The 12,446-nt window shown below is 49.1% G+C and overlaps 5 protein-coding genes across 5 annotated transcripts; 2 read left to right on the plus strand and 3 right to left on the minus strand.

Moving 5' to 3' along the window:
- Window positions 1–1,380: 1,380 nt before the first annotated feature.
- Window positions 1,381–3,324, minus strand: N7487_009776 (putative transcription initiation factor TFIID subunit 12; the record flags this gene model as incomplete). The annotated part of the gene is made up of 2 exons (XM_056877506.1): window positions 1,381–1,635; window positions 1,705–3,324. The coding sequence occupies 2 exons, from the start codon at window positions 3,322–3,324 to the stop codon at window positions 1,381–1,383; spliced, it is 1,875 nt and encodes a 624-aa protein (XP_056726086.1).
- A 751-nt stretch (window positions 3,325–4,075) lies between these two features.
- On the minus strand, window positions 4,076–4,327 carry N7487_009777 (uncharacterized protein; the record flags this gene model as incomplete). Its single annotated transcript, XM_056877507.1, has 1 exon — window positions 4,076–4,327. The coding sequence occupies one exon, from the start codon at window positions 4,325–4,327 to the stop codon at window positions 4,076–4,078; it is 252 nt and encodes an 83-aa protein (XP_056726087.1).
- A 2,063-nt stretch (window positions 4,328–6,390) lies between these two features.
- On the minus strand, window positions 6,391–7,234 carry N7487_009778 (uncharacterized protein; the record flags this gene model as incomplete). The annotated part of the gene is made up of 3 exons (XM_056877508.1): window positions 6,391–6,700; window positions 6,754–7,119; window positions 7,170–7,234. The coding sequence occupies 3 exons, from the start codon at window positions 7,232–7,234 to the stop codon at window positions 6,391–6,393; spliced, it is 741 nt and encodes a 246-aa protein (XP_056726088.1).
- A 394-nt stretch (window positions 7,235–7,628) lies between these two features.
- Window positions 7,629–10,102, plus strand: N7487_009779 (proteasome regulatory particle lid subunit RPN3). Its single transcript, XM_056877509.1, has 3 exons — window positions 7,629–8,268; window positions 8,348–9,642; window positions 9,716–10,102. Exons 1-3 carry the CDS (start codon window positions 7,788–7,790, stop codon window positions 9,857–9,859), a joined length of 1,920 nt encoding a protein of 639 aa, XP_056726089.1. The 5' UTR covers window positions 7,629–7,787; the 3' UTR covers window positions 9,860–10,102.
- Window positions 10,103–10,297: 195 nt separating this feature from the next.
- N7487_009780 (trans-hexaprenyltranstransferase) lies at window positions 10,298–11,900 on the plus strand. The gene is made up of 2 exons (XM_056877510.1): window positions 10,298–11,595; window positions 11,661–11,900. Exons 1-2 carry the CDS (start codon window positions 10,414–10,416, stop codon window positions 11,820–11,822), a joined length of 1,344 nt encoding a protein of 447 aa, XP_056726090.1. The 5' UTR covers window positions 10,298–10,413; the 3' UTR covers window positions 11,823–11,900.
- Window positions 11,901–12,446: the final 546 nt, after the last annotated feature.

Consider the following 12,446-nt stretch of genomic DNA (forward strand, 5'->3'; position numbering starts at 1 on the left):
CATGGGTCTGCGCGAGGCATATCATCTTCCTATCCTCATACTTTCCCCAAACACTTTCCGCAAGAAACTGATGTTCACGAGTGACGTGTATAATTTCTGTTGACTGTTGAGCGACTCATCTTCGTCTCTTCGCGTGTTTCCCATTTGCCTTTGCCTGGATTACTCGGAAACATTTGGACAAAGCCCGAAACCCGAAAGCTCAACCTCACCGACTCTTTCTCTCTTTTCTTCGCCGTCTCAAGCGCCTTCATTCTCTCTAGCCTTGCTTACCACGAGCCTGTACTGTTCGCTGTCCACCCATGGACTGTACAGGTTCCACTTTCATTGATCGAGCATACCGTTGCCACACTCTCTATATCATAACCGGACCTCATCTCCAGCCCAATAAGTGTTGCTGTCATATCTTGTGCCAACGTCACATCGATGATCCAATCTTTTCACCAACCGTCTCATTTCCTTTTTCTATTTTTCCTATATTTTTGTTCTCAAAGCACGCCCTCACAGCCAAAGAATACCGCCGGCTCCAGAATCCGGCCTTCACTCCGTTCATCGAACGCTTTTTTTTTCATTATTGTATCTCTCTTGTGTATCCCGCTTCTTTTTCTTCTTCTTTTCTCTTTGATTTGCTTGTTCCTTGATCGAGTCTCTCTCCATACCCTGTACCAATCACTATACCACATGTTTTCTCTCGATATTCGTGCTTCTTATTTGCTGAGGGTAATCAACTTAGCAGAATTCAGCGTGGGAACTTCCTTACTACTTCTTTTTCTGTTGGTTGTAACATTTTGTAGGTTGTAAAGTCGATGGGTTGTAAAGTAGATGCTTTAGAGCGAACACCGTGGATCTAATGTATAGATAGTAACTCCCTGGGTATGTTGCACAGGCGGTATACTATGGTGACTGCGCTAGTGATACTCAATACGAGAGCTTGACCAGCAGTGCTGCAATGTGCCTACATCCTCTCTAGACCAGAGCAAACAAGCGTAGAACCCAAAGCAAAGTGGGCAATTCATTATTCAAGCACGGCATAAACTGGGCCGCAAGAAAGCAGAGATGGACCTAAGTAAGAGACCACTAAAAAGACCCCGTTCCAACCATGATGGGACGCGAGCCAAACAAGATAAGCAAAGAAAGAGATGTAAGACCTGCCCATTCATCACGTAGACGCCATATTCTGAAGAGAATCAATAGAAAGGGTAAAATAGAAACAGAAAACGAAAAAGAAAAAGAAACACCCCCAATTTGACCTCCGAGAAAGGAACATGAAACGTAAAAGCCAAAGTGAACTGTGCAATATAACTGTAAAAAAAAAGAAGGCAGCCCGGACTATCTGCGCTTAAGATCGCGACAGAAGCCGCGATGCAAGTTTGCATCTTCATCTTACTCGTTCTTGCCCTGGGTGACCTTGGCAGCCTGGATAGCAGACATCTTCTGAGTCCAGCCCTGGGTAGGCTGAGGCTTCTTGACAGTGCGGAGGTCATCAGTAGAGAAGCCGGAGATACGCATGTTGTAGTTGCGCTCGAGGACGAGCTGGATATCGCGCAGTTCGAGGGTCGAGGAAGGGCGCAGCTTTGCGAGACGACAGGCCTGGGTGATGACTTCGTCGACGAAGTCGTCTGCCATTTGGAGGATGAACTATGGGAAATATTAACATGTTTGATCTTATTTTTATTTGTCTCTCATTTTGAAGAGGGACAAGCTTACCTCTTCGGCATCTGGGGTCAGCATTTCTCCTTCGCCGCCACCGGTGACCTGGCGCACGAGGATATCAAGCATCTTCTTGCTCAGAACGCGCTGGCCTTCACCTTCGAGGACGTAGCCGGGGTGTTTCTGGATCGCGGGCTGGCCCATCATGCCCATGGCGCCGTGGCTGGGACCACCGGAAAGAGAGGGACGGGAGCCTGGCATTGAGACGGGTTCGGGAGTTGAGACGTGCAGGTTCTTGGGAATAGCCATGTTGGTGTTGCGGTTGGGTGTTTCGCCGGGACGGTTGGCAAGATAACCCTGGGGGTGAGCTTGCTGGTTAACCTGTGCTTGTTGGTTCATTGATTGCTGTTGAGGGGTGGGGTTGGTATAGGTTTGTGCAGCTTGTGAAATAGCAGCTTGGTGTGAAAGAGGACGAGGTGGGCCTTGGTTTACCTGTTGGGGAGGCCCTGGGGGTGTAGGGGTGGAGCCATCAGGATGAGGGTTTTGACTGAAAGTGACTTGCCCTCCTGGAGTTCCTTGCTGGGAGGGTTGCTGTGGACGTTGCACCTGAGGAAGTGGTGCACTGATTGGGACTGGCGTGTTTCCAGCAGACTGGGCAGAAGGTGGTTGTCCAGGTTGGGAGGCAGAGGGGGACATGGCAGTTTGGCGCGCTGCGTTGACCGCTGAGTTGATAGTATGGGGAGCTGGGGGTTGAGGTTGCCCTGATTGCATGGTGTTTGCTGCCGTTCCTGCCTGGGGATTCTGTACATTTTGAGCCGACACAGGAGGTGCGACTGGGGCTTGGTTCAAATTGACCGGTGTATTTGCCTGTGCTGCCTGATTCATCGCTTGATTCTGTGGATTTTGTTGCGACTGGATCTTGAAGCTTTCCTGCTGTTCCTTGAACTTGTTCAAGAACTCGCTACCCTCTCGGAAAAGCTTTTCAGCCGCCAACTGTCGATTTTTGAATTCTTGCATTTCTTCTTGGCTCATATTACCTTGGGCCTGCCGCTGAGCATATGACGAACGAAGATCGGCCATCCGAGCCCGTCCAACCTCCTGCTTCTGAAGAGCGATACCATATCGCAATCGAGCCTCGGGTATCCATGTTTGCACCTGCTCGGGGGTCACGTTCGGAGGCAGGAAAAAATTGAGCGCGCTGACCCGGGCTTGGATTTGCGGGATGAGCTGATTGATCGTCTGGGGGTTGTTGGATTGGGTTCGCTGGACGGGTTGTCCCTGTGGTCCCTGCGTTCCCTGAGGAGCTTGTTGTACCGGTTGTGTCTGCTGCCCCTGCTGTGGCTGTTGTCCTGGCTGTCCCTGTACCGCTGCCTGCTGGTGCTGGTGCTGTTGCATTGCCTGCTGTCGGTTTTGCTGGAAAACCCGCATCCCCTTCATCAAGTTCTGAGACAGCTGCGAGAGCTTCGTATGCGCCTGTTGGTATTCGTGGGTCTGTGGATCGCGGGTGTTCAGCAAATCCCAGAGGCTGCGCACTAGTTGGGTATGCTGGGCCTTCTGCTGGTCACTGAGATGCGGTAGCTTCTGTACTTGATCGGTTCGAATGAGGTTTGAGTGCTGTGGCTGCGGGGCACCCATTGGTTGGCCAACTTGGCCAACTTGGCCCTGAGACCCATCCATCTCTGCGATGATGATGTACTGGTGCTCTGCTGAGGATTCAAGGGCACAAAGAGTTAAACGGTGTTGGAGGGGATAATCGACGCGAAATAGTCTGTGTTTAGGGATATAGCCGGTCGCAGTTGCCTGGATATCAAGCGAGGCTTTACTATACCGTACAAGATGGTAGATTAGGACAGTCCGAATGCAATGGGCTTCAGCTTTGGCAGATTACAACTTTTGACGGCGGTGATGGAGGTTGGGCCCGGTCTTGGCATCCACCCTTTAACTAAGGCCAGCGTTGTTCTGTGATACTACAATCTCGCAGAGATCTTTATTTTTGGTGATTGGAATATCTTTTTAACTGTAATATTCTTTGATCTTCCACTTGATCTTCCAGTTCTAACTATTTGAACTATATAATCTTTGTGGTATTGCTAGAGCATATCCTATACATCCTGATCCGGGCATATAGTCCACCTCTAGGGTCGACCCCTGAAGAAAGGCCCCGAGAAAGCCTCCCAAGGCCCGAACCCCGGGGCTCCAGGGCGGGCAGGGCTCTGCTAAGGGCTTACCTAATTAATCTCCCGCTTTAATGTTCCAAGATTGGAAGGCGGTCAACTCCAGGAGTGTGCACGGACCAATATCATGTACATAGTCACTGAAACGGTCCAAAGCAGTGATTTTCATTCTCACTTTAGTAATTAATTACATTTGGCTTGGAATTCACAATGTGGGTGGAGCAACAATAATAGTGGCCACTTGTGCGACCTTGTCATATCTTCATTTTAGTGGTCTTTTTGGTAGTTCTTTTCAGAGATTTGCCCTGCTTGTTCTGTTCATCCCAGACTTGGTGTGCGAGATTCTCAATATCCTGATGACTGATGACAAAGTCAGTGTCATCTGGCCCTTTGGGCCCAAGGTGGATATCTTCAAATGAGAATCGCATGCTCCCCTTCTCATAGTTTGGTGCTGGGTTCTTTGTGATCTCGAGTTTCTGAATGGGGACTGGAGTGCGGTTGCCCATCTTCCATTGTTCAATAATGGATATCCTTTCGCGCTTATGTATCTTGACTGTAAGCACGATGTTGACCTGTCCAGAACATTCGTTCAGCCAGAAATTCACCTTTCTAATCATCTTCCCCGGGGGCTCTGAGTACACGACTTCCACTGCGATGGTTGGCCCCTGTCAAGCCCTGAATGTTCTGGCGTCCAGCAGCAATCCGCGTGCTGTCTTCCCCTCTGTGGTTCAGAATACTGTTAGAAGTGAATCAATAACCACGAAGATACTACTTACTTCAGAAGATGATGAAAGAGTTCAGTGATCGAAGATGTTGTCGCTCCTATAATCGAAGAGGCTGAAACTTCAGCCTTGAACTATGCCTTGCTCCGCACATCTGAAGTCTCTAAGGTTTGATTGACTTGACGACTATATAATGTAGTCTGCCGCGTGTACAGCCTCTATTTATCTGATTTATCTGGCTCAAGATGTTATTTTGAACGTCTTGTCAGATGTCTTTTCATGATATCTTTTCTTAGTGGCGTTATAGGGCTTGTCACTCTGTATTATATAAAGACAGTAATAAATGTATACACTATACTATGTATATAGAGGAACTTGCTATATATATATAACTAGGGATAATAATAATTATTAGATAAAGCCATTCCCAGCTATCTCGAAGTGGGTAGTATATTTGTGATCATTGATTCACTTCGAATAGTATTTTAGGCTTTTGTGCGCCTATATTACCTGGGATTCCTGGCATTCCCTAGAAGGCTAAGGTTCTCGGAGAAGGTCGAGATATGGGAGGATATCTAAAAAGACTACCAAAAAGACACGACAAGACTGTATAAGCGGCGGGCTGTTCTTGTTCCCTTAATTCCCGAAAATCAGATGTGTCAAATATTCTCCATGAAGAGTGAAAACACCTCATTCACATATAACCACTTCGAAATCCTTCGACAAGGCATGCAGGCATCGATCGTTTCACCAACAGTCTGTCAATTCCTAAAAGGATCCCAAAGTTCTGGTCGAAATGCACTGGCGCTAGGGTTTGTCGACGCGGGGATTTAATTTAAATACTGTCAAATATGGCTCCGATATTGATAGACCCTAGCTTCTGAGAGATAATGGTGGAAGACTGTGTAGCTATGGAATTCTATAGCATTCGAGGTATGGTCTGTTCACAGCCCTGCTCGTCAGAAACATATAACCGACCGGCTAGTAGAGTGCCCTTCTAACAAGACAAGGAACTTTTGGATCGCAAAAATATCGAAAAGGGATATGGTTCCCCTTATAGATTCGAGATATAAGTTGCCCAACAGCTCGACGAGGCTATAAACCGAATTAACGATGTATTAAGATAAATTACTAGCGTTTAAAGCCATTTCTCTCATGATGGTGACCCAAGGAACGTTCTTCCTTATGTAGATATACTCACAAAAATTGGCAAGAGGTGAGCCCTAAAACGGAACGAGAAAGACATCTGGACAACGTTGGAAGAAATAATATAGGAAATCCACTACTACATTATACGTATTTTCTACTGTGTAGTATGTTGGAGGCAATGCTGTTGATATAAAGCAATAGTATCATGAATGATGAATTGATCTTGATCTTCATAATTAACGTAAAGCGTGGAAAGCTGTATCATGGATATCTCTCATGGGTAACTTGGAATGAATAATGATATGGGCACCAGAGATCGCTGGTGGTGATGATCTTGATGCAGGGCGTGGGGCGTGTTTTTGATGACAATTGAAAGCGACCCAGCTGTAAACTTTGCTCGAAATAATGGCTCAGTATGGACAGCAGTCTGCAGCACTGAGGGGCCTATTCTGGCCGATTATAACAACTTGGCAGACCCTGTTGTCACCAATAACACTCGGAGACATGGCTGGGGCAGGGCAAATCAGGGGAGAGTCATGAACCTGGAAAGCTCTTAATTGAGATAGATGGTTGTGGTATCCAGCCGGAGGAGGTGTCCACAGAGCAAGATGTCCTTTTCTGGTGGGCAGCGAGGCAGACAAGATGTTAATAGAAAATCTTCCACAAGGCAGGAATATAGCCATGGCGAAAGAAAAGAATCAGCCTATCAAGCCGCCCAGATCTCGATCCATGCCTGTAACCCGTTCTTCTAGCCTTCGCTTCCTGTGCTCCAAGTTTCGGATTTCGGCCAACTCTCGCTCAATATCCTCATCAGTGACCTCTGGAATTTCTGGTTGTGCCACTAGTGCAGGGGAAAAATCATCTTCATCATCTCCATAAGAGTGCCTCATTTGATCCAGTTCTGCAGTGTTCGTTGCAACCCGACCTTCCAACTGTGCTATGGACTCACTGATCATCTCATGCCGATAGCGAAGGTTGGCAATCTTTTCCTGTGCACCGGCAACCGGACTTTGAGCTGGTTAGATTGAATCAAGAGTTATTATCAGATATGTGGCACTCACTAAACGTTGCACAGCATCTCGGCGCCTCGAAGAAGCACTTCAATGTTAACTTCCCCGCGGGGTCCTCTAGTTGAGGTGCCCGCTGATCGCTTGATCTCTTCCATCATATCGGGCCCCAGTACCCTTGCCACCGCAGACTGGTTACGGTTGTCCCGTGCTGAATAAATGCGGCTTGCCATTGATTCCCTTTCGGTCTCAGCGGGGAACATAGTCCCGCGTCGTGTGGCACGTCTTTGTGGTCCATGGGCCTTAGTAGAGGGATCGACCTGAAAGAGTGCTCGTTCATGGGATTCAGTGTCCCGGATCAAGGCTGTGATATCGTGGGAGCCCAACAGTGCCGTGGTGAAAATACGTGGGGGAGGAAACCTGGACGCGTTAATTAAAGCAATATGGTTGAAGCGATCACAAGCACTAACGGCAAATCGGCAATAGCATTCGAAGAGAGCGTAATCTGCTCTAGGTGGGAATTGAGTAGTGACATGTTTGTGGGTATTTTGAGAGCTCTGGATCGTGAAGGATGAGTGGTTGAATGCTCTACACTGCACCGCAGTGTTTACTCCAGGAAAGCTGCAGATATGCCTGAGGCATTAAATTCAGAATGTGTCTGTGTATCAGCAACCACGTCTAGCCAGTGGACGCTGAAATTGACTGGGTCAGATAGCACCAATTTAATTCTGATTTACAGGTGGTATTCCTTTATTTGGCCGATTTTTATTTTCACTATCTTTTTGTCCTGCTTCTAACAGCTTCGATAGCAAAAGTGCTAAGTTGAGGCCCGGTAAGCTCCACTGACTAAGCGCTCATCTGGTCTCTCCAAGGTTGCGCCCGTTCATCCCATCTCTTGACATCACATCACCCATCCACTTCATCCATCTGTCCGCACCAGTTTTTCTTCATCATACTTGTGATATTGGCAGCTTGGCTCTCTAGATTGCTTTTCTCCTTCCTGATTTTATATCGTGATCACTCGCCCTTCCCCCTACTTCTTCCGATAGCTTGGTGGCTGCCCAGCTGAGCTCGACAGCTTGAGAAAGATGCCGGCCGAAAGGCGTTCCTTGCGATCAAACAATAAATCCGACACCTCTTCATCCGCTAACGGTGAAAAGGCAAACTCGAACTCTCAGAGCTCGGGTGCGAAAGACAAGGCGCCTACCACTCGCGCCGCCGCCAACAAGGCCAAGTCAGCTCCGACCAAGAAAGACGCAAAGGGCGCATCAAACGGCAGCATGAAGGAGGATGATCAGTCGCATACAAATGGATCGAAGTCAACCGAGAATGGTGTGAATGGATCCGAAGATGTTGAGATGGGAGAGGATACGGCAGGTGCGCCTACATCCTCATCCAACACCAGCAAGGACCGCAAAAGTAACGAGAAGATGACTGTTGTAGTGCCCCCAACCAAGGGTTCCAGATCGTCCGGCAAGGATAAGGAGGATGTGACTATGGAAGGCGCGGAGGATGGCGATGTTGAGAATACCGAGCCAGAGGTCGACCCAACAACCAAGGCTATTCAAGGTTTGTCTAGTTTTCTTCTTTGCTCAAAATAAGTGCAGATTTCTAACGGTGAATGCCTGTTCGTTCGGCATGGGTTTAGACATCAAATCCAACTTCACCTTGCTCGAGCGAGCCGTTGCCCACTTCGACCCCAGATTTACCCTCCGTGTTCTCCGATCGATATCGTCGATGCGGAAACACCTCACCCCGGAGGTCCTCGCCGAAGTCATTGTGGAAACCTATTCCGCTTCTAGCTCGACCGCCTCGTTCCTGTTGGAAGCTCTCGGTCAAACCAATGCTTTCGAGAATGTTCCAGCTAGCTCGCAGATGGAGGTTGATTCGGACAAGAAGCCCATCCCTAAGGAGACCCTTGCCGAGGTGGATGTATATCTCTCCATTCTCGTCCAGATATACCTGTTCGACCAACGGGAGATTCAGAAGGGAGTCCAGTTCTCGACAGACTTGATCGAGCGCCTGCGTGCACTGAACCGCCGTACGCTGGATTCTCTTGCCGCCCGCGTGTACTTTTACTACTCTCTCTTCTTCGAGCAAGTCGCTCCGCTTCCTCCTTCTCCCGCAGCGGCTGTTACAACTATCCGCCAGCCATTGTTAGCGGCACTGCGCACGGCTGTGCTCCGGAAAGATGTCGATACGCAGGCTACTGTGATGACCTTGCTGCTTCGCAACTACCTGTCCACGTCCCATATCTCACAGGCAGATCTACTGATCTCGCATAACCCATTCCCCGTGGCTGCATCTAACAATCAGATTGCTCGGTATATGTTCTACCTCGGCCGCATCCGTGCCATCCAGCTGCAATACACCGAGGCCCACAGCCATCTGATTGGGGCTACCCGCAAGTCACCTGCTAGCCAGGTTGCTCGTGGGTTCTACCAGGCTTCCCACAAGTTGTTGGTCGTTGTCGAGCTGTTGATGGGTGATATTCCTGACCGCGCAGTCTTCCGCCAGCCGGCTTTGGAACGGGCTATGCACCCCTATCTGTTGCTCTCTCAGGCAGTCAGTGTTGCTGATCTGGATGGGTTCCTTAACATTGTCAACACCCACAGCGAGACTTTCCGAAAGGATGGCACATACACCTTGATCTTGCGTTTGCGACAGAATGTCATCAAGACCGGTATTCGCATGATGTCGCTGTCTTACTCCCGTATCTCTCTACGGGATATCTGCCTTCGCCTTGGACTCGACAGCGAAGAATCTGCCGAATACATTGTGGCCAAGGCTATTCGGGACGGTGTCATCGAGGCCACGCTTGATCACGAGCACGGTTTCATGAAGAGCAAGGAAGTGGGTGACATCTACGCCACTAGAGAACCTGGCGAGGCCTTCCACGAGCGCATCCGCGCCTGTCTGGCCCTCCATGACGAGAGTGTTAAGGTATGTTTTCTGTCTCCCTCGCTGAACATGCTTATTTTGTTGTCCTTACTAACATGGACTCGTCCAATTGCAGGCTATGCGTTTCCCAATGAACCAGCACCGCCTGGAGCTTAAGAGTGCCCAAGAAGCTCGGGAACGGGAGCGCGAGCTTGCCAAGGAGATCCAGGAGGGAGACATGGACGATGAAGATGCCGGTGGTGATTTCGATGCCATTTAAAGAGGAGTGAGGTTGTTCCATAATCGATACAGCATTTTTCCCTTCCCCCTCTACCGCACTGGTCCCATGTATGGGTCTCTACCTCGTAGCGACCTTCTTCAACCCGTGTGTTAATTGTTTTGTTTTTCTTATTCTGGCTCTTTATTCGGACGTGTACGAAGGGGAATATGCAGGATGCAGGACCAAGATGGCCGGCGCAGTCTGCTCTGTGTCTATTATACTGGAATCATTTCTTGCCCTGTGCCTTTATTAGAATTGTATCTGAACCCAGTGATTAATGGCTTGTAAATTGTAATTTCCCCTAGGATTCTTATTTCCTTGATGCCTATTTTCTTTATGAAGTATAATAGTATCGATAACAGGTCGCGAGGCCATACTTGGCTGCGTAGCACCGGGTCCGTGCCGACCCGAGAGAGCTCGAATTCTTCCCGCCCGCAAGATTATTCGTCCTTGTACTCCGCAAACACCTCACATCGGTATCGTTTCCTGGGATTGGGTTCCTATGGTTTAATTTGGATACTTTCGTTTATAATTGAATAGCCCTCCCATTGAGCATGGGAGCTCGAACCGCATCGGCCACCGGGCTGATCCTCTCATCACGAACAACTGTCTGTTCCCAATGCCTCCGCGATGACCTCCGTTTCACGCATATTGCCCTCCAATCCCGCAAATACCACCCGACGCGCCGGCGGGATGCCTCGCCATTCGGAGCTGCCGTGTCAGCGGCCCAGGCCATTTTCAAGGGTATGCCAAAGGCGCCTCCAGGGATCTCCGTCGACCCATTGAGAATGGTTGGGAAAGAGCTCAAGTTTCTCACCAAGAACATCCGACAATTGCTTGGATCAGGCCACCCCGCGCTGGACAAGGTCGCCAAGTACTACACTCATAGCGAGGGCAAGCACATGCGGCCCATGCTTGTCCTCCTCATGTCCCAAGCGACAGCTTTGGACCCTCGCAAGCACCACACCTACACGGATAAACCAAGCCCCGTCGATTCCTCCTTCAGTGCGCCATCCATCCTCGAAGACGCCAACCCAGAAATGAACCCGCTCGTGGCCCCGAACGCCGAGAGCAAATATGATATCGCGGGAGATGACAACATCCTACCTTCACAACGGCGGTTGGCCGAGATCACGGAGTTGATCCACACAGCATCTCTCCTACACGACGACGTCATTGACAATGCCGTGACACGTCGTGCCAATAGCTCCGCAAACCTAGCGTTCGGAAATAAGATGGCCGTGCTGGCGGGTGACTTCTTGCTTGGGCGTGCCTCGGTAGCACTGGCTCGTCTGCGCGACCCCGAGGTCACTGAACTCATGGCCACTGTAATTGCTAATCTAGTGGAGGGCGAGTTCATGCAACTGAAGAACACTGCACAAGACGAATCGAGACCCGTCTACACCGACGAGACACTTGCCTACTACCTCCAGAAGACTTACCTGAAGACTGCCAGTCTGATCAGCAAGTCCTGCCGCTCTGCTGCGGTTCTGGGACGGAGTGCCCCGGAGGTGATCGAGGCTTCGTATGCCTATGGCCGCAACTTGGGTCTGGCTTTCCAGCTTGTTGATGATATGTTGGATTACACGGTCACTGAGGCGGAGATGGGCAAGCCTGTTGGTGCAGACTTGGAGCTTGGATTGGCGACGGCTCCACTCTTGTTTGCGTGGAAGAGCAACCCGGAGCTTGGTCCTCTGGTCGGACGGAAGTTCCGCAAGGAGGGTGATGTGCAGCTGGTGAGTTTTCAAAATGGCGCGTGGACTTGCGTGTGACGATAATACTAATCATTTACATCCACTAGGCCCGTGAGCTCGTTCGCCGCAGCAATGGTGTTGAGCAGACCCGTGCTTTGGCCCAGGAATATGCCGACAAGGCCATTGCCGCCATCAGCGACTTCCCAGACAGCGATGCCAAGAACGGTCTGATTGAGATGTGCGAGAAGACCATGAATCGCAGGAAGTAGGGGAGATTGCGCTCCCATGTACACATATTTTGTCTTTCAGCTTGCCCATCCCTTGTTGTTTCTTCAGGTGACTGTCTTCTTATTTTTATTTTTTTCTATATGCCTGTGTACACTTAGATGTCTTAGATGGTTGGATATATACTTGATCTTCACCAATAGAAAGATTTTCTCTTCTCAGATTGTGTGTATGCGCTGGTTCTTATTTCATGGATATGGATATATTTGGCTGATCCCAAGTAAGACAGCTATCGAAACATGACGATATCTTGTAAACAAAAAGTAACAGCCGTCCATCACGATGCTAAACTCCATCAGCGTGATCTTTAGAATGTAGGTTTCTGTATTTTAAGTATGAAGACTCCTATCACGGGCTTTCGTATAAGCTTAGTGGGTCTCGAAAGTCACCGTTGCACTGCATAAAGAGGAAGAGAGGAAGATTATCGACTCTTTTGCTGAATTCAAGTATTCGGTATTCAGTTTGGACTATAATACCACCATATATCATCTGAACTGACTCAAAGCAGTAATAGGTGAGGTTGTTGATTTCCGAGGTTCCTTTCACGTTCCTGACAGCTGGTCGATTCAGGCGGGGTACAAATGGATCTACAAGTAATGGTACAGTAA

Source organism: Penicillium crustosum, assembly GCF_028827405.1.
Source record: "Penicillium crustosum strain IBT 35664 chromosome Unknown utg000004l_segment0_segment0, whole genome shotgun sequence".
Lineage (NCBI taxonomy): Eukaryota > Fungi > Ascomycota > Eurotiomycetes > Eurotiales > Aspergillaceae > Penicillium > Penicillium crustosum.